This window comes from Pyrus communis, chromosome 12 (assembly GCF_041283825.1).
Source record: "Pyrus communis isolate YQ-2024b chromosome 12, ASM4128382v1, whole genome shotgun sequence".
Lineage (NCBI taxonomy): Eukaryota > Viridiplantae > Streptophyta > Magnoliopsida > Rosales > Rosaceae > Pyrus > Pyrus communis.
Window position 1 is genome coordinate 831,516 of NC_142576.1, and position 26,580 is coordinate 858,095.

At 37.3% G+C, this 26,580-nt stretch overlaps 2 protein-coding genes and 1 pseudogene across 2 annotated transcripts; 1 reads left to right on the forward strand and 2 right to left on the reverse strand.

Annotated features, from left to right (window-relative positions):
* Nucleotides 1–930: 930 nt before the first annotated feature.
* Nucleotides 931–10,628, reverse strand: PIR121 (transcription activator). Its single transcript, XM_068484729.2, has 30 exons — nucleotides 10,294–10,628; nucleotides 10,111–10,183; nucleotides 9,888–9,952; nucleotides 9,654–9,731; nucleotides 9,420–9,539; nucleotides 9,262–9,332; nucleotides 9,084–9,176; nucleotides 8,911–8,980; nucleotides 8,765–8,829; nucleotides 8,333–8,528; nucleotides 8,080–8,231; nucleotides 7,631–7,724; nucleotides 7,291–7,506; nucleotides 6,597–6,808; nucleotides 6,244–6,385; nucleotides 5,563–5,731; nucleotides 5,303–5,379; nucleotides 4,857–5,027; nucleotides 4,487–4,563; nucleotides 4,307–4,409; nucleotides 4,054–4,173; nucleotides 3,826–3,969; nucleotides 3,573–3,722; nucleotides 3,323–3,466; nucleotides 3,044–3,131; nucleotides 2,648–2,775; nucleotides 2,277–2,484; nucleotides 1,909–2,081; nucleotides 1,602–1,808; nucleotides 931–1,373 (listed from the first exon to the last, which is right to left on the reverse strand). The coding sequence occupies exons 1-30, from the start codon at nucleotides 10,345–10,347 to the stop codon at nucleotides 1,179–1,181; spliced, it is 3,855 nt and encodes a 1,284-aa protein (XP_068340830.2). The 5' UTR covers nucleotides 10,348–10,628; the 3' UTR covers nucleotides 931–1,178.
* Nucleotides 10,629–16,825: 6,197 nt separating this feature from the next.
* Nucleotides 16,826–18,927, reverse strand: LOC137745798 (GDSL esterase/lipase At5g33370-like). Its single transcript, XM_068485811.2, has 5 exons — nucleotides 18,509–18,927; nucleotides 18,276–18,403; nucleotides 17,865–18,107; nucleotides 17,492–17,744; nucleotides 16,826–17,283 (listed from the first exon to the last, which is right to left on the reverse strand). The coding sequence occupies exons 1-5, from the start codon at nucleotides 18,741–18,743 to the stop codon at nucleotides 17,051–17,053; spliced, it is 1,092 nt and encodes a 363-aa protein (XP_068341912.2). The 5' UTR covers nucleotides 18,744–18,927; the 3' UTR covers nucleotides 16,826–17,050.
* A 738-nt stretch (nucleotides 18,928–19,665) lies between these two features.
* Nucleotides 19,666–21,735, forward strand: LOC148692121 (uncharacterized; annotated as a pseudogene).
* Nucleotides 21,736–26,580: the final 4,845 nt, after the last annotated feature.

Here is a 26,580-nt window from a genome sequence, read left to right on the forward strand (position 1 = left end):
TATTGGATCAAGAAATCATGTAGTGGTGTACGTGTTTACATCAAGTTGGTCTCTCCTCTTGTCATAAATATTACTTTAAAACTTTGAAAATAAAATTTAGAAGAGAGAATACAAAATGGTCGCTAAAATTTTTTAGTGATGACCATCAAAAGATTTTTCGTCGTTAAAAAGGTTGTTTATATTTTAATGACTGTTTCTGGATAATTGTTTCATCACTAAATGTTTATTTTATTTGGGAGAAAAACGTGAAAGAGAAAATGGTGTCAACTGATATGGTTACCTGATTATAAAATACCAAAATAAAACAGTAAAATTATTTTGTATTTAATTTACTATATTGACCATAACTTTTATTTTGCTTATTTTCCTTTAATTTTGTTAACAGAATTATTTAGATTTTTACTCTTTTTTATCTACAAAAAGAATTTTATTAATAAGTACTGCCTTTATATGAGTTGGACGTAAATATATACGTCATTGCTGACGATAACCCCTACCAACTGGCACTGTACTGACAGCTGACATGTCAAAAAGGCCGCCCTAACACAGTAACACTGGCCGGCCGGACCAACTAGGCTGTACAGGCGTACGGCCATACTCACAAACTAAGGAGTAACTGCCTAGGCTAGAAAATTTTCAGTATATCTAGCACACATATCAGTACACCACTTGTTATAATATGTAAAGAAAGTATATTATTCAATGTCCCTTCACTTGTATTATAACATACGATGAACGGACAATATACGATGAACAGATACGATTTACGGATTCTCGAGATCCTCACAAAAAGAATACAAGAATCGGGATTCCAGAGGGACAGCCTGAACCCAACGGGCGGGGCCTAGCCTATCATTCTTCGGAAGAAATTTGTCATGTCTTTTGACAAAGATAATATTCTAATCAATATAGGAGAATAGAGATTCAAACTTGAGAGCAAAGCTTTCGACATGCTACATTAGACTAGCTTAGCCCATGTCTGCATGTAAAAGTTGAGAGTATGCAATTCATAACGAACTTTTCAAAACAATGCTCTCTCTCCCTCTCTCTCTCTCGCTCCACTTGCATTATCTACATAACTTCGAATGCAATCGTGCTTAGGAAGTACAGAAACCAAAAGGAAGAGAACAGCTTAGGCATTAAGCAGTAATGAAATGACCTGACTTATATAATTCAATTCAGGCCTCTTTCTGCGGAAGAGTTTCAAACGCAGAGACGGTGTTCTCGAACTTGACCCGATGCAGAGGGGCACCGCTTTGCTTGATAGCGCAAGCCGTCTTGTCTTCGAGCGGGCAGCGCGCCTTTAGCATGCTGAACACATGATTGTTTAGCCTCCTTGCTTTCTTCATTACTTCTAACAGACCGTCCCATCCCTTCACCACATATAACCAAACAACCAAGTTAAAACTTAAAACCAATACCATGTTTGCATGCAAAAAGACATCATTGATCAGAGGACGACTCGAGAACGGAGAGTTTATGCGAAATTCGTAAACATTAGAAACAACAAATGGAATATGGGAACGGTAGACCACAGACATTAGTAACTAATTAATTTATAGACTAGTGGAAGCGGATAAAATGATGCGTAACTTCTGTACCTGGACAAAATGAGGACTCTTGTGGGCTTGGCTGATCGATGCAGACTCCACTTCAGCAACGTTGAGGACCTGGTATGAAAAATCCAAGAGCTCAAAATGTAGCTGTTGCCCAAGCAAGTATATTATGGTGCAACCACCCCAAGCTATGGAATCACCCAGCACTTCATGACTGCTTGGTGTTACTCGAACAGACTCCTCTAGGTACCACTACAATTTAAGAAGTACGATATGTTAGCAGTTAGCAGCAATAAAAGATGAGAAATATTCCGATTTCTAGCACAACTAAACCAGTTACACCAGATCTTACAATTTGAAGACCGCTGTATATACGATAGAAATCCTTTGACGTTGTGATGTCGATGAACCCTGTTTTTGGAACAGCACTCCATTTGCTACAATATTTGTCCAGAGCCGCACTTGTAAATGCTAGGGCGTATTCCAACACACTTCCAGTATTCATGTTAGCCTTGTACAACAGATCTGCAGTGAAAGTAGACATCTGAAACCATCAACGCGGAACAGAAATAAAACAGGAACCAAAATAGGATTACTGGTTTCTGCATTTTATTTCAATTAAAGCATGTGAATCTAAAAATCTCCAAAGAAAGTTTACAAGAACTACATAATTATATAGTATAAGCAGGAACTTTTTAGGAGTAACATGCAACTGCACACCTGCAGCTTCTGCCTGTTTTGATAAGGTATGGAAGGAAGTCGGATTTCGGCACCCAGGATTTGACACAATTACAGAAGTAGCTGATTTGAAGAGGTTGACAATAGGGCTTTCTCCGCCATCTTGAGAATGCAGTATTTGTCCATCTGCGCCAGGAAGCAAGCCCAACCAAGGGGCTGTTTGCATGAAATGTGTTGTATCTGTTTCTCTCTGTCAAGCAGTTGAGATCGTAAAAGTAAGGATCAACCAGCCATCAAATTAATTTCAATTAAAACAGCAATCAATGTGATGTGCAAAAATCAGGATACGCCTGCCTAATATCACATAGCAATGGCAAAACTAATGCTATCATTGAAGTATTCAAAACACTAACCAACACGATATCAAGAAGCCCCAACCAATATAACACACTTCCAATCTCCTTTATCCCTCGAAGAACTTCGCTTTTAAGCTGTGATTTGGTTCCCCAACTAAGTTGTTCTTTAACAAGCCTCATACAACCTGGGTTTAAAGAATTACAAAGGAAAATCAGAATATACCGCAAACACTGCGACAAAATTACATGTGGTCGGGGTTGCTTTATTTGCAGATGCACTACTTATTGCTTCAATATTCCACAGAAAAACTTAATATAAAAGGACCAAAAGAGCACAGCTATATCCAAAAAAGGTTCAAACATTAACTTTTATTCATGAGTCATGACCCAGTCAATTCATTTTTGTGTTTTTCTAATTAGCAAAGAACGCATACAAAACATAGCACTATGTACCTGTCACGCCTCCATCAAACGGAAGCAATCCAATAGACTTCGGCAAAGCTTCTTGTAGCCCTGTTATCATTGGTTCCACCGCAGCTATCTGAAAGCACACATGACCATGAAAATCAACATGGCGTTAATGTTATCAAAAGCTAACATGCATTAAACAAAGAAAATTTCTAACATGATGGAAATAATTAAACAGAGAAACATGTGCAACTTCAAATAACCATGTATATTTACATTTGAATCTTGTCTATGAGCTACGGACTTCTGCATAGCATGACATACCTTGTTTGATACATGATCTAGAAGTGCTCGAATTAGCCAAGGCAATGATCTAGACCCTAGAAGCCTAACAATTGAAAACATGTGGGGCATCCCAAAAAATCCACTGTGCAACCGTGCAAAACTCTGATGAGCTGCATTTAAGTCCTGCCATGACACAATTGATATTCAATACAGTAAAATATACTCAACCAAAAGGTTTGCACTTACAATGACAAATGAGGAATTAGGCTTGGCAAGGAAGATTTCTTACTTTAGTACCACAATAGAAATTAGGCTTGGCAGAGGGAACCGATGGCTTTTGAATAGGTACAAGAGGCACCTTTGATGATCGGGTGAAACGCTGGGTAGTATTGCAAAGGATGAAGTTTGGCAAGAAATCATTTTGCATCTCTGACCAAATCTAGAATAAAACAAAATGAATAAGTGAATATAGAAAGTAAAAGACTCAACATTCACAGTTCCGAAGCAGCTTAGTAACAATGACAAAGAAAAAATTGCCAAACCTGGGAAGCAAGTCTACTACAGTATGACACAAGTGATATGTTTTCTTGCATCTCATTCAACATGATACTGAACGAGTCTATTGAGAGATCCCTGGATAGCAACCCATGGGCATGTTTTAAGATATCCAACAGATTTTCTAATTCCTATCAACCAAAAAGTTATATTTGTTAACAATGGGATTGCTTACACTATCCAGGAGACAAAAGTAAAACTGTGAAACTACTTACCACAATAGCGCACAGATCCTGAGACTCAAAACGATCAAATAGAAACTCAATATTATCTCTGAAAACTTTGTTCATCCGGTCAGCAATCAAACTTCTCAAATCAATCATCCTCCCAAGCAACTGTAGGCAATGAAATTTTCACTCTTAAGTAGAGGAAAGAGATACTTATTTAACTCGTGTATTCGAAAAACATAAATATAACCAGTTATAATAGGAAAACTAATGAAAATCACATATCAAAGTTAGAAATTACCTTCACTCTGGTCATCTTAAGTAGGGCAGTGAACCTCATAGGCTCAACAGAATATTTTTCTCCATTGTCCAATGCGAAGAGGAATGAAGTATCAAGTAGCTCACTGCAAGATAAGACAACTAACACATGAAAATGGTTACTCTATTGGTGGTATTGATAAGCCAAAGGAGGTTGACATACCTTGCTGCCCAGCTCTTGTAATAAGTGAAAATACTATCACAAAGCTTTGAAACAAATATATCGAAACAATGGTCCACCTGAGAGGGAAATGAAAATAATTAATCAACTATGGTGCAAGGAGATAAACAACAATCTATTCTCATGCATGCAGTTGTATGAGACCCATAAATGTACCATTTCAAATACAATATACTATTAAAATATTCTTTTCAAAGCAAGATACAAATTCAGCATGCAAATTTTCTGTCCTACAGAAGCCACAAGGACACTACTAGAATTAAGTATTAGTTCAATGCAACAAGCACCTAAGGCAAACATGAATATAATTGTGCTGGCTAATATCTTTTATAAGTAAACAAAATTCAGGTACCTCAGCCTCAATTTCATCATAGAGGAACCGTTGCTTGAGCAAGACCAGTGCTTGCTGAGCTGAATCATTATAGATGTCAAATGGCATCAACACACTTTCTAGGATGCCCGCATTCTGCGACTCCAGCACGTAATCCACCAACATCCAGGGTAGAGAACACTCAATGGGAAACTGATCAATAAGAACAAACACGTTTCATAAAATTTAAGAACGAACAAAGCTAAGAAAATATGGGCTGAACTATCCGAGGGTACAATACAACTTCAGAAAATCATTTTCAGCTGAAACACTTTCAACTTTGTAAACATACAAGAAAAAAGCGTGGGAATAAATAAACTATTGAATGCATTGTTATACAAGTTCAACATGCTAGTATAATTCATTTATTGTCAAACATGCTATGCAATTCAAATGAGATCTAGTTATTATGTGGAATAGTGTGCTACCTGAATAACACGAGAAGATTCCAAATAAAATTCTCTAAACCACAAGAAACCAAGATCCGTCAAAGTTGCCACAGTCACTGCAACGGAATCAAAAGGACAAAGCTGAATTTTATAGAAGTGGTAAAAATTCTAGTTTAAGAAAGGAGCAAATCAATATGTTATCAGTTTCAGATAAAATGACAAGCTCTGATTGTAAGCCATAAGACTTAGCAGCGTTATGACTAAGGCATGTAAGACGAAAGGAGAGTTGGAAGGAATACCTGAGTAGTCCAATATATGCAGGAAGAATCTGAGCTTGTAAAAGAATGTTTCCAACTGTTTTAGATCATTAACGGGAATCTCAGACCCACTATTCCCAAAGAGTCCTCCAGGCTTCCTAAGATTACCACCAGACACTGCCTCATATATCAGGAACTGCAGGCAGTGAGCCTGAAAAAAGAAACTGAATTGATCAATGAGCTCAATCTTAGGGCGAGAGAATTATATGATAATGTACCAAAAAAATATATTAATTGGTAGTTTACCAAAATTTGCAAAATTAAGCACAACTTGAAACTCGATTTAAGCTCTACTTCTTTAATAGCTTACAATTGAGCATCTATGTATTGGGTGAAAAGAGGAACGTGCAAGACATATAAGACCCATGCAAAATAGATTGAGTTATATATATGCTTAAAACTTGAAGGTGCTAATAATTTACTATTAAAAGCTCCCTTAACTTATTCATTATAAATGTGGGTCTTTGCAGATCCAGATTACAAGGGAAGTACTAATTGGATCAACATAGAAGTTTCTGATTAATTTTGTTTCCCAGTGAACAAATGGAAGGAAAAAAACCAAAATACAAAGAGCAATATCAAGTAAGGAAAAAAAATCCCTAATTAACTGATAATAAAAAAAAATCTCAAATTTCACGAAAGAAGTAGGATGATGCAGGAAACCTGAGCAGCTGTTGGTGCAACCGGCCTTGGATAAAAAAAGTTTCCTTTGCTTTCATCACCCCCTTGTTGTAGGGATCCAGACTCAGACTTGCTAGTATTTGCCATCCAGTCTGCTGAAAGAGTCCGCATATCAGAAAGGATCCTGAATTGAATGAAACTTATAAGCAAAATGAAAAAATTGCACCAAAAATTTATATTACATTAATAAGGTATTTCAATTTTTGTTATGGTAAACTGACTGATGCTATAAAAGAGAAAGAAAACAATACAAAAGCAATGAACCAGTCCACTAAGAACTCTTTTCCAGTAAGAGACCCAAGAAAAAATCATATTAAACAAACTTAAAGTCCCACCTAGATAGGTCCTTCTTCTTTCGGAAGGTAGTCCTCAACATAGTGGCCAATGTATTTTGAACAAAATCCTGGACCTCTGCATGAATTGTCTCCCATAAAGCATCAGCTACCAAAGTGTCGTTGCACTGCATCAGTGATCCAATGCTCTTTATGTAACCAACAAGTTCAACCAGTGCTTTCCTTTCCTCTGCACTATAGTTATATCGTACCACCTATGAGAGATTTCACAATAGTTGCGATCTACGATTAGGCAGACAAGAACTGAATCGATAAACTTAAGACATGCACATATAAGTTAGATATGTATGTTAACATTAGCCTTTTAGGTCATTAACGTTTCTTCCATGTATAACCTAAACGGCGATTTCAAAATTGAGTAAACAGAACCAAGCATTAAATTATTATGTGCATGGAGATCCAGGCTCCAACCCAATTTTCAAAGCCTACCTCAAGCTAAATGGGACCTCGAAAAAAGATTTACATCATCGACCACATTCTTTAGTAATGTGTTGTTACCATAGGATGGACTACCAATCCTCCATTCATTATTTACGTGCTATGCCTTTTTTTCCCACAGGTTTTAAATTTCTTAATCACACTAGCATCTTGTACCGAAATCTTAAAAATATTTACAAATTATTGGGTCTGGGATCAATAGATGCAATTACAACATTTCAGATATGGGATACAATACCTTTTCATAGTCAGAAAATGATGCTAAAGCCTCTTGTGTTTCAGAAGGAACAATATCCTTGCAGGGACGAGAAAACTTCCATGCACATTGTTCCCAAATGCGTGCAGTCCATCTACTCAACAGCTGAAAACCTTCAACAACCATATCATATATGTTTCCCTTCACTTCTTTGCACCAATCAATATCAGGATTGTCTGTTGCCTTCAACAACAATAACTACATAAAGCAGAAGGAGCAACTTCAGAAAATTACATAAGAGGGCCGAAAATAATTCATATTCATAATACAGGTTTACTTTTATTTTGTGGAGATGAAGGACTGAGGAGTAGAAGGAAGAGACCTGATTCATGGAGGAAGAAAAACGAATTGCAAAGTCATCATGCTCTGCACGGATGGATCCAATTTGATTGATGATTAGATAATGTCTCTGATAAGTATAACATGTCAAGGCTTCACTGAATAGATGCACCAACAACGAGATTTTGTGCAAATCTCAAAGACACTAAACAAGACAAAACTATAAAGTTGCAGTTAGATTCGGTAACGAAGCAAATACCCATGTGCCCAATAAAAGATAATCAGACTACTAGTAGACTTCTATAACAATGTAAGAGTTGAGTCAGCAGTCTAATGTTCCATCTAGCTGTGGTCAAAAACACAAGCTTTAGAAAAGTGGATTCACTTGCATTAATGAAAATAATTTTTCTTATACAACTTAGTGATGCTAAATTCCCAATATAAAAACACAATTTTACTTTTAATAAATAATGAAAAAAAATCAAAGGATATTCTTGTGCCTCGCGGGATGGAAGCTCATGAGGTGAGGGAAGACTAAGAAGACGAGTTTGGGTGGAAAACTTCTGGAAGTATATTGACAATTCTTTCATGATTGCAACAGGAGAAAGATGAAGATCTGGAAATGCAGGAATTACTGGATCATTCTGGAAGACAAATAACAAAGAAACAAATAGAAGCCTTTAGGTGAGAGTGCAGATAACTTTTTAATTTCTGAACTTTGAAAATCATTACAACTATATATTACCTTAAATATATTGATCAGTCTGTTGATTTTCACTCTCTTGTACAAAGACTCGCTATCCTTTTCCGATGATGTTGCTAAAACAACAAGAATTGGCAAAACACGTAGAAGAATATGCCGCTCTGGGAACAGAAGTGCAAAATCCAGCTCTAATGACTCAACAGCAAAGACTATGAGAACTTGAAGGATGTCTTCTACACTGTATTGTGTCAAGGAACTCATAGCACACTGTATCACCAATTGCAAATGTAACAAATTGACAATAACAAGAAAAGGCAGATCACTATAATTTTTGGACAAGGTGAACAAAATTAGTAGCTCCAATTAAGTGAAAAGAGTAGAGTTGAAAGTATCAGTCGTCACTTCTTCTACTCATTTCATATAGAATTGTAATGTCTAACAAAATGAGTCCAATGCCTCCGGTACACAGGATACTTGTTCACGCGGAACATCTCCACATGCAAATTCAATAAGATAGCCCACCTTGTGCTAAGGAAAATCTGCAGCAACATGTACAGTGATATTATGCATCCATCTAAATCTGCATATCATGAAGCTAGTGAAGGAGACCACAGTCACACCTGTAAGTCATCTAGCTCCTCTCTCATCGTATCAGTATCATGCCACTGTACACTTACTTGTGTGAATGTCCTGAAAAACTCACAGTAAGCCAAATAAGAGAACTAATCATGGATTACATGCCATGTCAAAGGTACAGTAAAAAAAAGATATAGAATGGTAATAATTGTCTTACCTTTTATACCAAGAGAAATCATTCGGTATGCTTGCTTTGGCATTTTTGAGATGATCAAGTTGCACCAGAGTGTCAAGTAACTTCAACATGGACCTGGAGCATGAACAAATTAGTGGGACCCACATTGACACACGCCAAAACTAAAGAAAGAAAATGTTTCGGAAATGTTATTGCATACCAGAGATGAGTTACTGTGGGGCCATTAATGCGTCGCTCAGGCCTAGAAAACCGTTGCATATCTGCAGCTAGCTGTACAAAAACATCCATGCCACAGTGAAATTTCAAATCAAGGATAACAAAGAAAGTGTGTAAATTGAGGTTTGAAAAAGCTAATACCTTTGCGGCAGCTGATGCTTGCCATCGTTGTATTTCACGCAAACGGCTCATTTCCAAGTCCAAAACTTGATATGTTTCTAGATACAAGTCAGCTTGACTTTGTTTCATATTATCAGGAAGCTGCCACAAAAGATACATACACACACGTTAGAGACAAGTCAGCTCAACCATTTATAAAGATTTTCCGAAACAATGCTAGCTTGTATCGGTGACAACTTGAAGGAAGAGCTTAACCTGAGGAAGTGCTTTGACACAACTGCGATACGTATAAAGCACTGATCCCATCTCCTTTCCCTCTTGAATAAGAGCATTCTGCATAAGTTGCAATTTTTATCGAAAACACAATCAAAGACAACATTCAGATGCATCCGAAAATGAGTACAAAAATGTAGCCAAAATGCTTCTTTGTGTCTACATTTACACCGAAAATCGATTCAAAGACAAAAATTGCAACAAATAAGTATGTACCAGCTGATTGAGAGCTTTTGTGTCTTCTGTCAACGACAGGCGATAAGCGGAAACATCGCTATACTCTACAAAATGTAAATAACAACAATTAAACTTCAAGACAGTTGCTTTAATTGGAAAAAAAAAAGTTAAATGTAGTTCATAATATCAACCACTTCACTCAAGACTTCCAAATCAACACCAAAAACAATTCCAATTCCAACAAAAGAAACGAAAAACGCACCGATGGGACTATCCGTTGCGCCGCTATCAGTCGAAACCCAAATTCCCGGTCCTTGAACCTCTGCTTGTTCATCCTACATTCAACCAAAATTAAATAAAATTATAAATAAATAAAAAAATCAGAATAAACACAATTAAATCAAATTAATGTGAATTCAACCAAAATTAAAGCCATTTTTCGGACCTCGAGTGAGAAGGTGGATAGAGCGGCAATGGCTTCTTCAACAGGAACAGCCATGGCTGAAGTCTCTCCTACAGTAAGATCTGAGTAAAAACTGAAGCTTTCAGAGTAGAAGCTTTAGATTAGAAAGGAAAGCAGCATCGTCGCATTCTGCTTTGAGTTTAAGCAGCTTTTTTGGCCAGCGCTTTTGGCTGACGGAGTTTGCGGGTGAGTGCCTTTTTTTTTTTTTTTTTTAGGTGGGAAGGAAGGAGATCGCGAGCGAGCCGTTTCCGCTGTGTGTGGGTCTGAAGGCGGTTGTTATCAGTGCCTGACTAAACGACTGAGCGGAGTGGGTGCACACAACTCCATTAGGACAAATATGTCCTTAACTGCAAAAGGACTAATTAGCAATTTTGGAGTACTTTCGAAAAAGAAAGACATCCTTGGGGTCAATTCATGAATAAGGATAAATATAATAGAATTGGATCCGCTCTGGACCTTAGTGTTCGGAGCCTAAAGATTAATTCATCTGGGCTGTTAATTGGTGTGTAAAAGAAATCAGAGCAGTTGATTTTGTGTGGTGGGCTAGGAAAATGAGTTAATGAGAACCGTTGGATTGAATTTGTGCAGTCCAGATGAATTGATCCCTAGGCTTCGGACACTAAGGTCCGGAGCAGATCCAATTCCAAATATAACGTCGTGTTTACCCTTCTACATGACTAAAATACGAGAGTAAAATGTAGATAAAATTGTATAAAATGGTTTCTCAATTTAAACTTAATTGAAGCAATGGTCTTTCAACTAAAAATTTAAGATTATTGGTCTCTTAACTCTTTGAAAAATGCAGTTATGATCCTTTTGTCAACTGTTAGAATTTCGTTAAATGAGTCATGTTTGAATGACCGTTCTTATTAAATAAACTTAACCCATTTTCATGAAAAATAAAGTTATAGAATAATTTTTCATTAAAGCAAACTCAGACCAAACTCTTTTCATTAAAAGACTCTTTTATTAACTTAATTTTTCATCAAAAAATGATTTCCACGCTCCGGTTCTAACACAAGTTCCTTTACTCCGGGGACGGGTCCCGGCCGGCTCATTAAACAACATAATGGCTGCATTAGATTGTGTTCTCTCTTTGAAGTTACATTTTCATTGGCTTGCTTTAAGATCAAGCATCAATCATATGTCTTATGCACCAAGACAACTGAATTTGACTGCCTTTTAAGCTAACAGTCAATGAGTACAGAAAATAATTACTACCACTACTGAAATACGAAACCCCAAGCTAACAAGGCTTCCTGCTTATTGAGAGTCGGAAATGGAATATCTGTCGTACGTAGTTGTACCCTTGTTGTCTTACGTACTCTTACTTTATAAAGAGATTGTTTCCACAACTCTAACTCGTAACTTTTCGATTGCAAAACAGCAACTTTTCCGTTGCAGCAAGGCTCGCCGTCAATTACTTCCACTGCTAAGTGGGCAAAATTTAGGTTTAATTACACAGCAAGGGAGAACTGTAACAAATTCTAACCCTTGCATTGCAACTACCTTTGACAGTACAATCAGGTCATCCGCTTAGCAGAAATCACCTGGTCCAATGTCTCGTATTGGACTGTGATTCCAGTCGTCACCATGTCTGCAACAATTGCAACGGCTGCATCTAGCTCCCCGAGGTCAAGACACAGAGAGATGATTTCATCGTAAAGGGGACTGCAACGGAAGAGAAGAAAAAATGATGTAAACAAGACCTCCAAAATGTAGAATCAAATCTCTCTGGCAAGCGATAATTTGTGTGGATGAACGTGTTTTAGATCATGAACGTGAACACCTACATCATCTCCAGTTTCTGTTTTGTTTTCAGTTTTGTCATACTCAACTTACTAAGCATGGTCTTACCTGCCGTATACATAACCAAGACTATGCGTAGTCTGTACGATCTTCAAGAAAGCTGACGGCAGAGGAGCCCTTACTGGTTACTGCCGCACGCAAAATCACGGCACAATCCGCAATTGTGGGTAGTTCTCATCATCATCATCATCATCATCATCCTCATCATCATCATCATCATCTTCGTCGTCGTCATCATCAGCTTCAGCTTCGTCATTTTCCACATCTTATGCAACATCAACGGTGACACTATCCGAAACATCTTCGGCCTTTTCTTGATCAGTACCGAAGCCTACTCCCATGAAACGACGCTTCCAGAACTCTGTATTTCCTTTTTCTAGCTTGACACATGAGAGCAGTTCATCAAGCTCTTCAGCAACCTGTAAGACGAAACACATTCAGATTTGATCAGTATAGAGTGAAGTTCCAAGTGCAGCCAAAATGGGGAAGCATTGCTTGCAGAGCTATGCAACCCCCCCGACATAAGGAGCAGGTGTCCTTGCTTTTTGGACACGCTGGTAGAGAACATTTCTGGTTGGCAGATCCAAAATAATTGGGGACACCAAAATTATTAGGGTAATATATTTATATATGTTTTCATTAGAGTATAAATTTACAAAATTTAGTTCAATGGCAAAGAAATTTAACTAGAACCGATGGTTTTGCTGTTTGAAATTAATTTAGTTAGTAATTATGTGGGTTGTTATTTTTAAATATTTGGTGCTTATTTACTTTTCAATTTTTACAAATTTCTTTTCATAAGAGTATAAATATATAAAATTTGGCTAAATGATCAAGAAATTTAATTAGAATCATTGGGTTTTTATGTTTAAAATTAACGAGAGGTCTTAAATTCAAAATTCTAAGTGCATGTTTATTCTTTTCAATTTTTACGAATTTTTGTTTGGTTGTTAATTTATTTCTAATTAGTAGCTAGTTGTTATGTGAGTTGTTATTTTTAAACATTTGTTCCAATTCAAGTATAATCTTCAACGAAGAGTAATGCATTGACCAAATTTTCAGACCAAATTTGCAAATTATATAACGTGTCATCAAAAAGTTTAATTTAGTACCCATTTATTACATATATATATATATATATATATATATATATATATCAATTAAACACTCAAAAACATCATTATTTTTTTAGTCCCGTATTGACAAGATTAGTAAATAAGAAAAAACATCTCACAATTTACACAAAAACACTTAAAAGTTCAGATGGAAAATAAAACTCATATTTATCTACTTGTAAACCCGGAGTTTTTTTGTTTCCTTCTCACGATACAAAATAAATTAGTTTTTCTGTGTTTCTAAATTATCTAGTTTGAAGTGTTTTTATAAGTATAATTTTATCGATGTCTTATATGTGAAAACAAATATTTTTCTTATATAAAATTAGGGCACATTTTTTTTGCATCGCCTCGTACCTCAAAAATCTCTAGATTGGCCAGAAGCCCACCCTCTGCAATGCACCTGATTAATGGACAAATACTACAACAATTAACACCACCTGTGTTAACTTGATATACATGCACCAAGAATTTAAGCTTTGGGAGTCCGGTATGAGTCAAGCTTGGTTCTGTTATACAAAAAAGGGACCATATTCATCTATATTATTTATCTGTGTTCCCTTCTAAAGTGCAAAATTCAAATTAACACTTGCGCATAATAACCGTTGTAACTATTACCACATATGGAGCCACCCGCCGGGCCATGCAATCTATCTCATGTCCAGTTCAGCTTGTGTGTGGGCATATACTAATAATAGTTAAGCAATGACTTAAATTTGTCCAACAAAATTAGAAAAACACATGCATATGTAATATATACATACATACACACATACATACATATATATTCTTTCAGGTCATATGGTGGAGTCCAAGGCCATTATGGTACTGAGGTTCATGGGGCTCGTATAGTGAGTTGAGCCCGTCGTGATCATCTCTGCGTAAATTCTATTAGCCTTTTTCAGATGGATGGAAGGCATCCCAAAACGCAAGCAGGTTTCTATTTGGGGTCAAATTGGACAGAAATGTGCAGAGACCTTGTCCATTGTAGGGTCCTTGCCCACAACATGCTACCTTCGATGTGGTAAACCCTGCAGTGAATGCACAACCACGCGTTAGAAAATGAGTGAACAATGTGTTTAATGTGTTTCAAATTTGGGATTTTGTAAGAATAAATAGATGCATGTGTTATAACATGAGTGAATCAATAACAATTTCCAATGTAATTTGTTTTTAGCTAGAAGTGCTTTATAGAAACATGTTGACATTTTTGTTAAAATCCTAGTGTTGCTTGAAAAAGAACATGAAGGAGTTTCCTTAAGAAGCATCATGCTTCACGAAGTACGTAATTACGGCCTAGTTTGGTACTGAGGTGATTCTAAAAAAAACTGGTATCAAAAAAAGCTGAGAGCTATTTTTGTGTTTGGTAAACATTCAGCTTCAACTTTCTTTCACAGTTTTGGGTGAAAAAAAGCCAAAAACAAAAAGTTGCAAAACCCAGCTTTGAAAAACCGGCTTTTTTGCACATCTGTTTTACATAAAAGTTTACCAAACACTATAATACTGCTTTTTTTTTTTTTTTCAAAAACACTTTTACAAAAAAGTTTACCAAACACTCTATTACTTTATTTCACAGCTGCTTATTCTCACAGCACTGCAGAAATAGTTTTTTTTCAAAGCACAGTAATACCAAACCAGCCCTACATGTGTTTCTTTCTTCCATAAGCACTTTCAACTTTTGCAATCAGAAGAATTTTTTGGTTATCAAAAAACATTTTTAGTCATTTGAAAAGTAGTCAACGTATCATCTTTTAAAGACAAAAACCAATTAAATTCATGAATTAGTACCAAATGCTTGGGGGTTGCTGATGAAAACTGCATGCATTTGCCTTGTGTTGGTCAGGATCGACCAATAGAAAATGAGCATGCTTATTCCTGACCTAATCGATTTTATTAAGTAATAATTCAATCACCAACTGGCTGAAGAGGCTGCAGCCATTGATACACTTAATTATGTGATTTGGTCAGGATCGATATATATTGCAGTGTAAACTGTAAACTGAGAATTCATATAAAGCAAACTATATAGGGCATGCGCAGTACGTGCATGGAGTTAATTTTGTCAGCTAGGCTTTTATTAACCCTTGAGCAACTTCGTAGTGGTTAGTTTGAAGTGGGAGGTACGTCTGAGGAGAGGAAAGAAGTCTCTTTTCAAACCACTTATCACGTAATGAGGGTGGGATTCAGAGTGAACCCACTTAAAAGAGTTTAGAGAGGCAACATCATCATCAATATCGAAGTCCGTCTTCCATGAAGGAGGTGCCTTGACTTCGAACAAAATGAGAAGAGTACTCGGGCGATCAATATTGTTCTCTCCACCTAGCTAGAAGAGAAATGTAGGCACAAACATTAGAAAACATACTCTAGTCTTTAGTTTGCCTCTTCTTCATATCTTTAATATCTCTTAATTGATAGTTCGTTTGAAACTACTTATTTATAAAGAAGTTATGCTTAGAAGAATTGAAGTGATTTTTTGAACCTAGAAGCATTTTAATTTTTTTCTACTAAATATGTTCAGAATCTATTTTACTAATTTAAAATAACTTTTAGTTATTTTAAAAACAATTCCAAACAGATCCTAAAACAAAAAACTTATTCACAAACATCATTATTTTGTTGTAAAACTATTGAAAATTAATCAGGGGAATGTTAATTGGACGGATATTTGATTGTATTAGGTAGGATATAATAAAGGATTTGGATCCTCTCTGGATTTCCTCCTTGGAGATTCCGGAGATCAATGCACAAGAATCGTTCATCAAAGATCGTGCGGCCACAATTAAATATTTTTTACTCAAAACGAGACTGTTTTACTTTGAAAAATATAAAAAATATATTTAATTATGATCGCACGATATTTGATGAACAGTCATTATGCATTGATCTCCGAGACCCCAAGAAGAGAATTCGGAGAGGATACAAATCCTATAATAAAGATATGAAGTGCTCGAAACGTGGCGCTCCAACAAGAAGTATGTGACATGCATTAAATTGGTTGGCCATGGCAGTGAAGCAAGTGGTCCTAAAAAGCTAGCTAGAGCAACCAGCGCAAATTTCTCGGGAAACTGGAAAGTCTTGCAGCTTGGAAGAGAAAAAGTTTAACCGAGCTTAATTATTCAATGACATACACTTTTGCGTAGTCAAAGTTTGTTACAACAACATTTTTTGTAAAAAAATTATTATTAAGGAGAGAGAGAGGAAGTTCGAAACTATTACAATAATTTAAAGTATAAAAAATTTGAACTCAGGATACATGAGTGAAAACCCAACGCATTATAGTATTTATTAGGATATTAGACCAATTACAGAAGAGGAGAAGGGAATGCTTCTCCTTTTCCATAATTTAGATTACGCTAATTAGAATGTCACTCGAGTATAACGAAAAAAAAATTCTCCACTAACTCTTAAATTACACCCACAAAAACGAACTTTTAAGTGGTATTCTAGAAAGAGAGTAGACAAATCACATCCATGTAACACGAAGAAATGGTCGTGCCCAAAGGTTATGTTCAATAGCTACAATAAACCAAGATCAGCAAATTTCAAGCTAAACCCAATGAACAAAAAGACTGAATGGAAATTAAAGGTGATTGCACATAACTTGGAAAGTTTGACATTGTCACCTTGGGAAAAATCTTTCCCATCAACCATTACAAGAACTACAAAGCAATTGGGAAGCTCCAATCAGTTTTTAATCACTAGACTTCCCAGCACGGACACAAACATCAATGGCAGCTAGTACTCGCATTTAACACAGATCATGATCTAGTACATATAAATATAGTTTCAAATGGAAAGACAGATAAACATATGTCTTAGGTCCTGGAATCCAAAGCCAAGATGGTGCTGAGGTTCATGGGGTACATGTACTTTTCATCCCCTTTCAAAATATTCTGAACGATCACTTTGTTCGCCTTTTCAGATGGATGAAATGCATCCCAGAAAGCGTATTGGTTGCGGTTCGGGCACAAGTTTGAGGCCACCGTGCACAGCCCCAAGCCATTGTAAGGTCCTTGCCCACAGCATGCAATCTTTGACGTAGAAAATCCTACACGATAAAAATTAAAACAAACAATGTTATGTCACCAACACTACAAAAGGGTATAGTAAGCGACAAAATGCTTGGTGGGGTTGAAAATAAGCGTAAATCTGGAGATTCCCGAATATGTAAATCTTTCAAACTAATGCTTAATCCATGATCATGATATTACACCATGGTCATAAGATTGATATATGTGTGTGTATAATTTATTTACCAAAAGCTTGAGGGTTGCTGACGAAGTCATTGTGGGTCTGCTGAGTGTTTGCAGCAATGAAGACATCCGAACCGAGTTGGCTGTTGACTGATCTCAGCATCTGAATGAGTTGGGGGTTGTACAGAGACGCAGCTCGTTGCAGCTCCGCTGAGCATTCTCCGTTCCTGCTTCTCATGGCCAATTCGGCCGGCACACAGCCTAGTGGTCCTGTCCCCGTCACCAAAACCCTTCGTGCTCCAAGATCATACATTTTCTGTAAAGTTATGACACCAAGGATGATCAAACAACACATAATAATAAGTCATTAACATGAGACATTGTTGCTTAGCTACCAATTTCATTATCGAACTTAGCCTAACTGAGAATTGGTTACCAAGAGAAGTTTTCGGAGCTCGGAAATGAGGTATCTGACATAGTCTGGCAGAGCAAACTGGCGAGACCTTGCGGAGAAAGGCACCAGGTAGTAGTTGTTGACAAAATCGTTGCCGCCGACGGTGAGGAGGACGAGTGCTTGATTTACGAGTTGTTTGGTACGTTGAGGTCCGATTAGGGAAGACAGCCTTTGCTGGTATTGTTGGAAGTATTCAAATTGCCTTGTCATTCTGATTATATTTATCTGAAAATATCACATATGATATAATCCATTGCTAGTTAAAAAATAAAAAAAAATTGTTGGTTGACAACTTTACAAAGATAATTAATTAACTAGCGTTTAGCAATTTGTGCCTGGGCACTAAAGAGCTAATCTTGCATTATCCTTTATTTGGTTTGAAAAAAAACTTACAAACTGAATCCCAGTGTCATTGAGAATTCCAATGCCAGCAGAGGCAAAGTTTGCACCAACTAGTAGCTTTTGCCCTGTGAGCTCTGGACTCAAGTATGGCAATGTAGGTTCTGCGCCAAGTTGCTGGCCTATATATACACACACGCACATATTAGGTCAATTCAGTAAATGCGAATGAGGTGAAAAAACCCCGAAAAATCGGAAAGAAAAAGAGAATGGAAGAAAACCGTAACTGATGAAGTCAGGAATGTTCAAGCCATTGGAGAAACGGCCGGTGGGTCGACCGGTGGGATAGTCAATGCCGTAAGGAGGAGAGTCGGCACGAGCGGTGGTGGCTAAGTAGTTGTTGTTGCCATTGTCGACCAGTGAGTCTCCAAAGACAAAAAAGGCACGAGCCTCAGCCTCATAACTCAACATTCCCAACGCCATGATCATAAGCACACCAAAAATGGCCAATGAGCTAGCCATGGAGTTGGCTTTTGACTTTTGAAAGTAACCCAACAAAGAAAATAGAAAGGAGTTTGACCTAGATCTTTTTTTATGATTGTACAATGATCGCAATGAGTATATGTGGAAGTTTGAATCGATGAGAGGGGGGTTATATAGGTGGGGGTGTTGGCCGATTGGAGTAAAAACTTAGGCCCACTTGTGCAAAAGCAAAGCTATATTTGTAATCTGTGTTTATGGCAATGTCTTGTATGGTTGGCAATGCAAAAGCAAAAGCTGGTTTGAAATTTCAGCTTCCCTTTTTTTTTCTTTTTTTTTTCTTTTTTTTTTTTTGATCCAGAAATTTCAGCTTCTTGTAATCAATTGAAGTTGTTATTCGACCAATATTTTAGCTTTTAAACTTACTGCCAAGTCAGAACTCAGAACTCAGAAATGAGAAAAATTTAATGTAATTTTCAGTTGGGTCAGGCTCATTAGACTACGTCCTTGAATTGGGAAGAGACTTGACCACACATGATAAGTCACTATAAGGATATTAAAAACAAATACCGTATTGGTGTATATTACAATGCGTTATTTACTTAGAATATTATTCCATTAGCCAATATAGATAAGTTATTCTCCTGCAACTTAACGTATATGTACTCTTATGTCTATAACTTGACGTGCTGTAAACAAAATTATACCCCGTGACAGCATAGTTTGTAGACAAGCTAGCGCACGCTACATGCATATGTGCTGTTCAAGTTTGTTCTCTTGCTCAACTTCAACCCTTTTACAGTTTTTACTTTTCGTGCTAAAGATCTAGTGTTGGAATGGATCAAATTAACCTGCTGCAGATAAATATTGTTCTTATTTGGAAACGTCAGTAGTCACCACCTAATTGTTACAATTTGTGAGAAAGCATCACATTAATGTGACAGCCAATTTCACATGCTAGTACATGGGACAGGTTGTTGATGATTTGTGATGAAATTTCCATGCTCGTGAAATACATTCCTTCTTCAAACTTTGCCCGTGACAGTTACCAACTTCACTATAATAATAATAATTCAATTTTGGTTCCAGTAAATTAATGATTATGGTTGTGACCACCCCTGGTTAAAATTTAATTTGAAGCCTTAGAATATAGAAGCACCTATGAATGTAGCTTAGAGCAACTCCACCGTGGTGGATTGCTCGGGAGATAGCCCAGAGAATACGGCCCAAGGCCTTGTGGATCGGCTCCAACGTGAAGGAGCCCGAGTGGAGGTGGAGGCCCGAACTCCGGGCCTGTGAAGAATTGCCAGCCCGAGAGCCCGAGAGCCCGAGTGGATGTGACGCCAAGGCTAACTTCAGCCTGGCATCAGGCCTTTTTTTATTTTTTTTCTGTCAGGCGCGTGGGGGCGCATCGCCGACACATTTTTAGAAAAATCAACCACTTTTTCAGATTCAAAAGTTACCGTTGGGAAGTTACGTGGCTTCCCACGGTCCGTTCGATCTCAATGGTAAAAAAAATTAAAAAAAGTCTTATTTAATATCCACCGTTCGATCTGAGATCAACGGTCGATATTAATATGCTTTATAAATAAATAAATAAAATAAAAAATAGTTTTAAAATTAAGAAAAGTTACCGTTGTGACACGTGGCACAATCTGGAGTGTTGAAATTCAAATTTTTTTATATCCAACGGCATAAACTAATTAGTTGAATAAAAATTTAAAAAAAAATTGTAAAAAATTAGAAAAAAAAATTCTGAAATTTTTTTTAAAAAAATTGTTTTTACTTTTCTATAAATACCTTCTCATTATCATCTACCTTACACCACAATTTCATATTTTCTCAACTACTTTCAATCACATTCCTTTCTTTCTCTCAAAGTTTCAATCCTTTTTTTTTTCAACAAAATGACTACTGATGCAGGTACGAATTGGTCGCTTCTTGAAGACGTTGCGTTGTGTACTAGCTGGGTTGAAGTTTCTTATAGTTCGATTACGGGTAACGAGATGCAGTTGCGAGAAATGTGGAGTCTTTTTCATACCAATTATCTTGAGAAAATTGGTGGGAAAAGAACCAAAGAATCGATGTCCAGTCGTTGGAAATTACTTAGCCAATCGTTTAGTACGTGGAGAGACGCCTTGGCACAAGCTAGTAGTAATATTCGAAGTGGGGAAAATTACTCGGATCAGGTAACAATATATTATTTATTTGTTACCTACTTACATTATAATTATTTGTTTGTATTATTTATTTGTTACTTACTTACATTATAATTATTTGTTCGTATTATTTATTTGTTACCTATTTTCATTATAATTATTTCTTCTCCCGCATTGTGTAGGAACTTCAAGCACAAGTTTGGTACGGTGCCAAAACCAAAAGCAAAAATAAATCATTCAACCGGTGGGAATGTTGGAATATTGTCAAAGATTGTCCTAAATTTAGAGTTGTGCATGTCGGTCCCGAAGTTTTCATGAACAACACCCCTCTACACTCTACACCTGATCATGTCTCGCATGTTCATGAAGATGATGCAGAAGAAGTGCCCGAAACGCCATTCCCTGAACAAGCGTCAGGTTCGACCCGTTATCCAATTAGGTCTCAAGGTAAGAAGACTTCAAAGAGAAAAGGGAGTGCTTCCAAGAATTATTATGCAAAGTTCATGGAAGAACTTACTCGCTAAGGTGAATTGACTTTGGCGAGAGAAATGGCGAAATATGAGGCTGATATGGCTAGAGATGACGCAAAAGCTGCAGCTATTGAGAGAGAATTTCAGGCTAATGAGAGAGAAAGAGAGCTACTTAGGCAAGAAAGGGAACATGTTAGAGAAGAAAGACGGGCTCAACGAGATCGTGAGATTATGAATATGCCTTTAGAAGGGAAGTCTCCAAATTCTAAATTTTTTTGGAAGTCAGAGAAAGCGGACGTGGTGCAAATGAGGCGTGCAAGAGAAGCGAGAGCAAGCCAAGATGGTCATAGCACCACAAGAGAAGATCATTCTAACACCACAAATTGGTTAAGTGGTGATGAATAGAGTAGTTTTTGTAATCGGAGCCCATAATTTTCCAATCACTTTGGGTTGTAATTTATTATTTATTGAATATAGTACTTCATGTTGTTTACAATTTATCGAATATTTATTCAAATGAATTTGGTAAGTTATTTATACTAAGAGAATATTTATTCAAATGACAAAAACACGCCAAATAAAATTACATAAGCATACCGAATAATAAAAAAACTCACTAAAGCTGAACTAAGAAAATTACATAAACATACCAAATAATAAAACACACCAAATAAAATTACATAAACATACCAAATTCAAAAAAACACACTAAATGAACTTAATTATCTTCAGCTTGTTTGAATGCCCATTGGTGCTCTATCAAATCAATTTGCCAGGCATTGTGCATGTCTGGCAGTTGAAATACAGTAGATCGTTGAATGAGCCTTTCATTGTAACGTCCATCCCTTTGTAATGGCTCATGTTGCACAGGCTCATCGGTGGCGTCATGAGCACAATATATACGTGTTCTTGAATTGTTCATCGTGTCTGGCTCATGTTCATCAACGACATCATAATCGTACTCATCTTCCACAATCATGTTGTGAAGAATGATACACGTCATCATGATGGATCGAAGCGACTCTACATCAAACAATTTGGCAGCACCCTTGACGATCGCCCAGCGAGTTTGAAAGATACTGAAACAACGCTCCACATCCTTCCTGCACCCCTCTTGATAGCTTGCAAAGTATTTTTCCTTTGCATTTCGCGGACGTGGCACTGTTTTGACAAATGTTGACCACCTTGGGTAAATTCCGTCAGCTAGGTAGTATGGCCCGTTGTACATACGTCCATTGACCTTATACGTGACTTTTGGTGCCTTTCCTTGCAGGACATCGTTGAACACTGGGGATTAGGCAAAGATGTTGAGGTCACTTTGAGCTCCCGGAACCCCGAAAAAGGCGTGCCAAATCCATGTATCAAAAGATGTCACCGCCCCCAAAATGATACTTTTTGCTCTTTTTCTGTCCCTATAAGCGCCTTGTCATGCACTTGGACAGTTTTTCCACGTCCAGTGCATACAATCAATGCTTCCAATCATCCTAGAAAACCACGCATCTTAGCCTTCTTCAGAAGCCGTTGCAAGTCCATGTTTGTAGGTTTCCGGAGGTACTCTGTGGTGTAGATAGATTTGATTGCTCCGCAAAACCTCATCAGGGACTCAAGAATGATTGATTTCCCCATCTTCGTTATCTCATCCACTTGGTCTACAGATGCTCCATATGCAAGCATCCACAAGGCAGTAATAATTTTTTGCTGAGGAAGAAGACTTATAGCACCAAAAGCATCCTTCTTTTGCACAAAGTAAGAATCATGGTTGCAAACAGCAATCATGATTTTGTTGAACAAATGTCATTCCATTCTAAAACGAAGTCTAAAGTACGTATCAGGGAATGCACTATTATGGACAAAATAATCGTCCAAGAGTTCCGTACCTCGTCGTTGCTTGCTTCTATCAAGGTTTCCAGAACGGCTGGGCCTGCAGATCTGAGCCACAGCTTGGATGACTCGACGGGAATGTGAGGCTCTGCCCATTCTTACTTCGTCATCTCTCCTTCTACGCTCTTCATCCTCTTCCCTCTCATTTTTTGCCACCTGGAGATTGAACATTCCTTCTGATTGGTTAAACAATTTTTCCTCTTCCTGTTCGAGTTCCCACATCATCTTTGAGGAGGAAGAAGACATTGTAAGAAGGAAGCAGAAACTATGAATAATGATACAGATTTTTGTGAAGAAGGAAGTATAAACTATGAATAATGATAGAGATCTTGAGAAAATTGGTGTGAGATTTGTGAGGATGAATGGTGGATTATATGGAGGATTCATAAAGGATTATGTTGTAGATAATGTCACATGGCATGCCGTCATTCATTAAAAATCTTATGGAAATCTATCATCAAAGATTGTAAACAAATTATGACACGTGGCGCGGCGTGATTGGTTAATAATCTTATCATAAATCCATCACCAATAATTGTATTTTCGGATAATGACACGTGGCGCAACGAGTACGATTAAAAATCTTATTGGAAATCCATCCCCAATAATTGTCTTTTCGGATTTTATGACAAATGGCGCAACAAGAACGATTAAAAATCTTATCCGAAATTACAAATAAAATTATTTTGTATTATTTAATAATACTTCGGATAATGACACGTGGCGCAACGAGAACGATTAAAAATCTTATCTGAAATTACAATTAAAATTATTTTGTATTCTTTTATAAATAAAAAATATTAATATTTTATTGCTTATTGCCAGGGCTATTGAAGTGTAACGGTGGAGATGCAAAAAGCGATTACTTTTCATTACGGGTAGTTACTGTTCACCAGGTGGATTGAATAGTAAATAGCCTGGGGAGAGGGCTCCAACGCTGGAGTTGCTCTTATAGATTTAACTTTTCCACTCCCAGCAGTAGTTTTGCTAACTTACCACCAGTCATGTGATCAAAACTAATTATTATCATAAAACTAAGTAATTATTTAGTCAACATAGTTCGTGGAGATTTGATTGCAAACCACCTAATTTCACAGCTTTAAAATCTTCTGCTAATCATTCTCAATGTTCATTGCATTATGGTCCTGAAAAAGTTGCTTAAAATAACTATTGAATGATTGAATTGCAAATTCAAATCAAAAGTATAGCTTCAACCCTACATGCTTAAACATATTTTGTTTAAAAAAAAAAAAAGTTTCACCGTAAAATCAATTGTCAATATAATGACTGACAGTAGTCTAACTCTTTATAAGAACATGCAAGGTTCGGCAAATTTTCGACATGGAATATTTGTTCACATACTTACATGCCCCTTCACCGAAATCTTTATTCACAGACTTACATGCCCCCTCACATGTGACAAATATTCAAAGTCTAACATGTGGGCACATGGAGCACGTCTGGTTGGTGAGAAGGCAAAGAACTTGCATGAAGCAATTCCCTGTTCTCTCATTTTTTCTCTTCATGTAAAGTTATGTGTTCTCAATGTAAGTTTCCTTCGCTAATAAAATACTTTATAACATTAGCGCATTGTAACTTAGTAGTGTATTTGGGGCCCCAGAAACTTACTTCTCAAAATAATTGGACCAGTCTAGAGTACCGTGAAGTAATATATATATATATGTGTGTGTGTGAGTGAATTAAGGGAGCCTTTATAATACCAACTACTACACAACAGTATCGTTCCCACGAATTGATTTTTGCTGTATGGACGGTTCAACTAACAAAAAGAAAAGCCTTAGCTTTATCCCGACGGTTTGTCAAGTTTTATTCAACTCTTTTTCTCTCAACCTACTTGTGAGGCTCTTTAATTTTCAGCAATGCAGAGCACTTGAAACTCATGCCCTTGATTGACACCCTAGCAGCTGTGTCAAGCTAGCTTCAAATGAAAATAGCTGCACAATTAAGAACAAAATTAGGTCAAATTCATTGAGACAGGCATGCAACTGCAAAATGCCTCCTTGTTGTACTAAAATTTTTCGAACATTTCGGGATTCAACTCTAATGTTGTAAATTTGTAAGCAAAATATATTGAATGGTTGAACCTAATTACGCTTTAGTTTTCTTTTGTTACAAGCATCAAACGATACTGAGGAAGGAGAAACTAACACACAAAATTGATCGGTGTATACGTAAATGTTTTCTTAACCCTAGTTTGGACATAAATATTATATGGTGTACAACACCTTTGGAGGCCAAGTTAATGAAGTTGGAGAGAGTTGTCATCATGCCGACATCTGTCCTTGCTGGGGCAATACAAAATTTATTTCAAAAGTGTTCATACAAACTGTACATACGGCTCCTCCATATAGCTGTCGAGTTGTCCCCCAATAAATCCGGGTTAATTTCCTTGTTTGTATTTGCTTTCAACTTTCACATTTCTGCACTATTTGAGCTCCAACTCCAAACCTCCAATTTGCCACAAAAAGTTGTATCAACTGTCACATCCCAGGTCCGCTCCATCACCGTAGCACGATATTGTCCGTTTTGGGCCTCGGTCACGTCCTCCCGGTTTTATTTCTGGGAACTCAGACGAAAACTTCCCAGTGGGTCACCCATCATGGGAGTGCTCTCGCGCGCTACTCGCTTAACTTCGGAGTTCCCATGGAACCTGAAACCAGTGAGCTCCCAAAAAACCTCGTGCTAGGTAGGGATGAGAATATACATATAAGGATCACTCCCCTGGGCGATGTGGGATCTTACAATCCACCCCTCCTTAGGGGCCCGACGTCCTCGTCGGCACACCACGGCTAGGGTTAGGCTCTAATACCAAATTGTCACATCCCCGCCCGAGGTCCATCACATCCCGGGCCCGCTCCACCACCGTAGCATAATATTGTCCACTTTGGGCCCCGACCACGCCGTCACAGTTTTGTTTCTGGGAACTCACACGAGAACTTCCCAATGGGTCACCCATCATGAAAGTGCTCTCGCGCGCTACTCGCTTAACTTCGGAGTTCCCATGGAACCCGAAGCTAGTGAGCTCCCAAAAGACCTCGTGTTAGGTAGGGATGAGAATATACATATAAGGATCACTCCTCTGGACGATGTGGGATCTTACATCAACCCTAAATTTTCCTTGGAATACTTAAATTATGGCCCATTATTTACTAGATTATTCTCATTAGGGTTTTCAATACCTAGTTTAGTAGCTGCTTGCCAATTGTTGTAGTGGATGAAATATAATTACAATTCTAGCCTACATTTTTTTTATATACACTTAGTTGACCAGAACGCTATGCGCATTTGTGTCGCTTTGGTGGTTGATTTTTCTATATGAGGCTACATTTAGACTCTTAATTAGGGGGT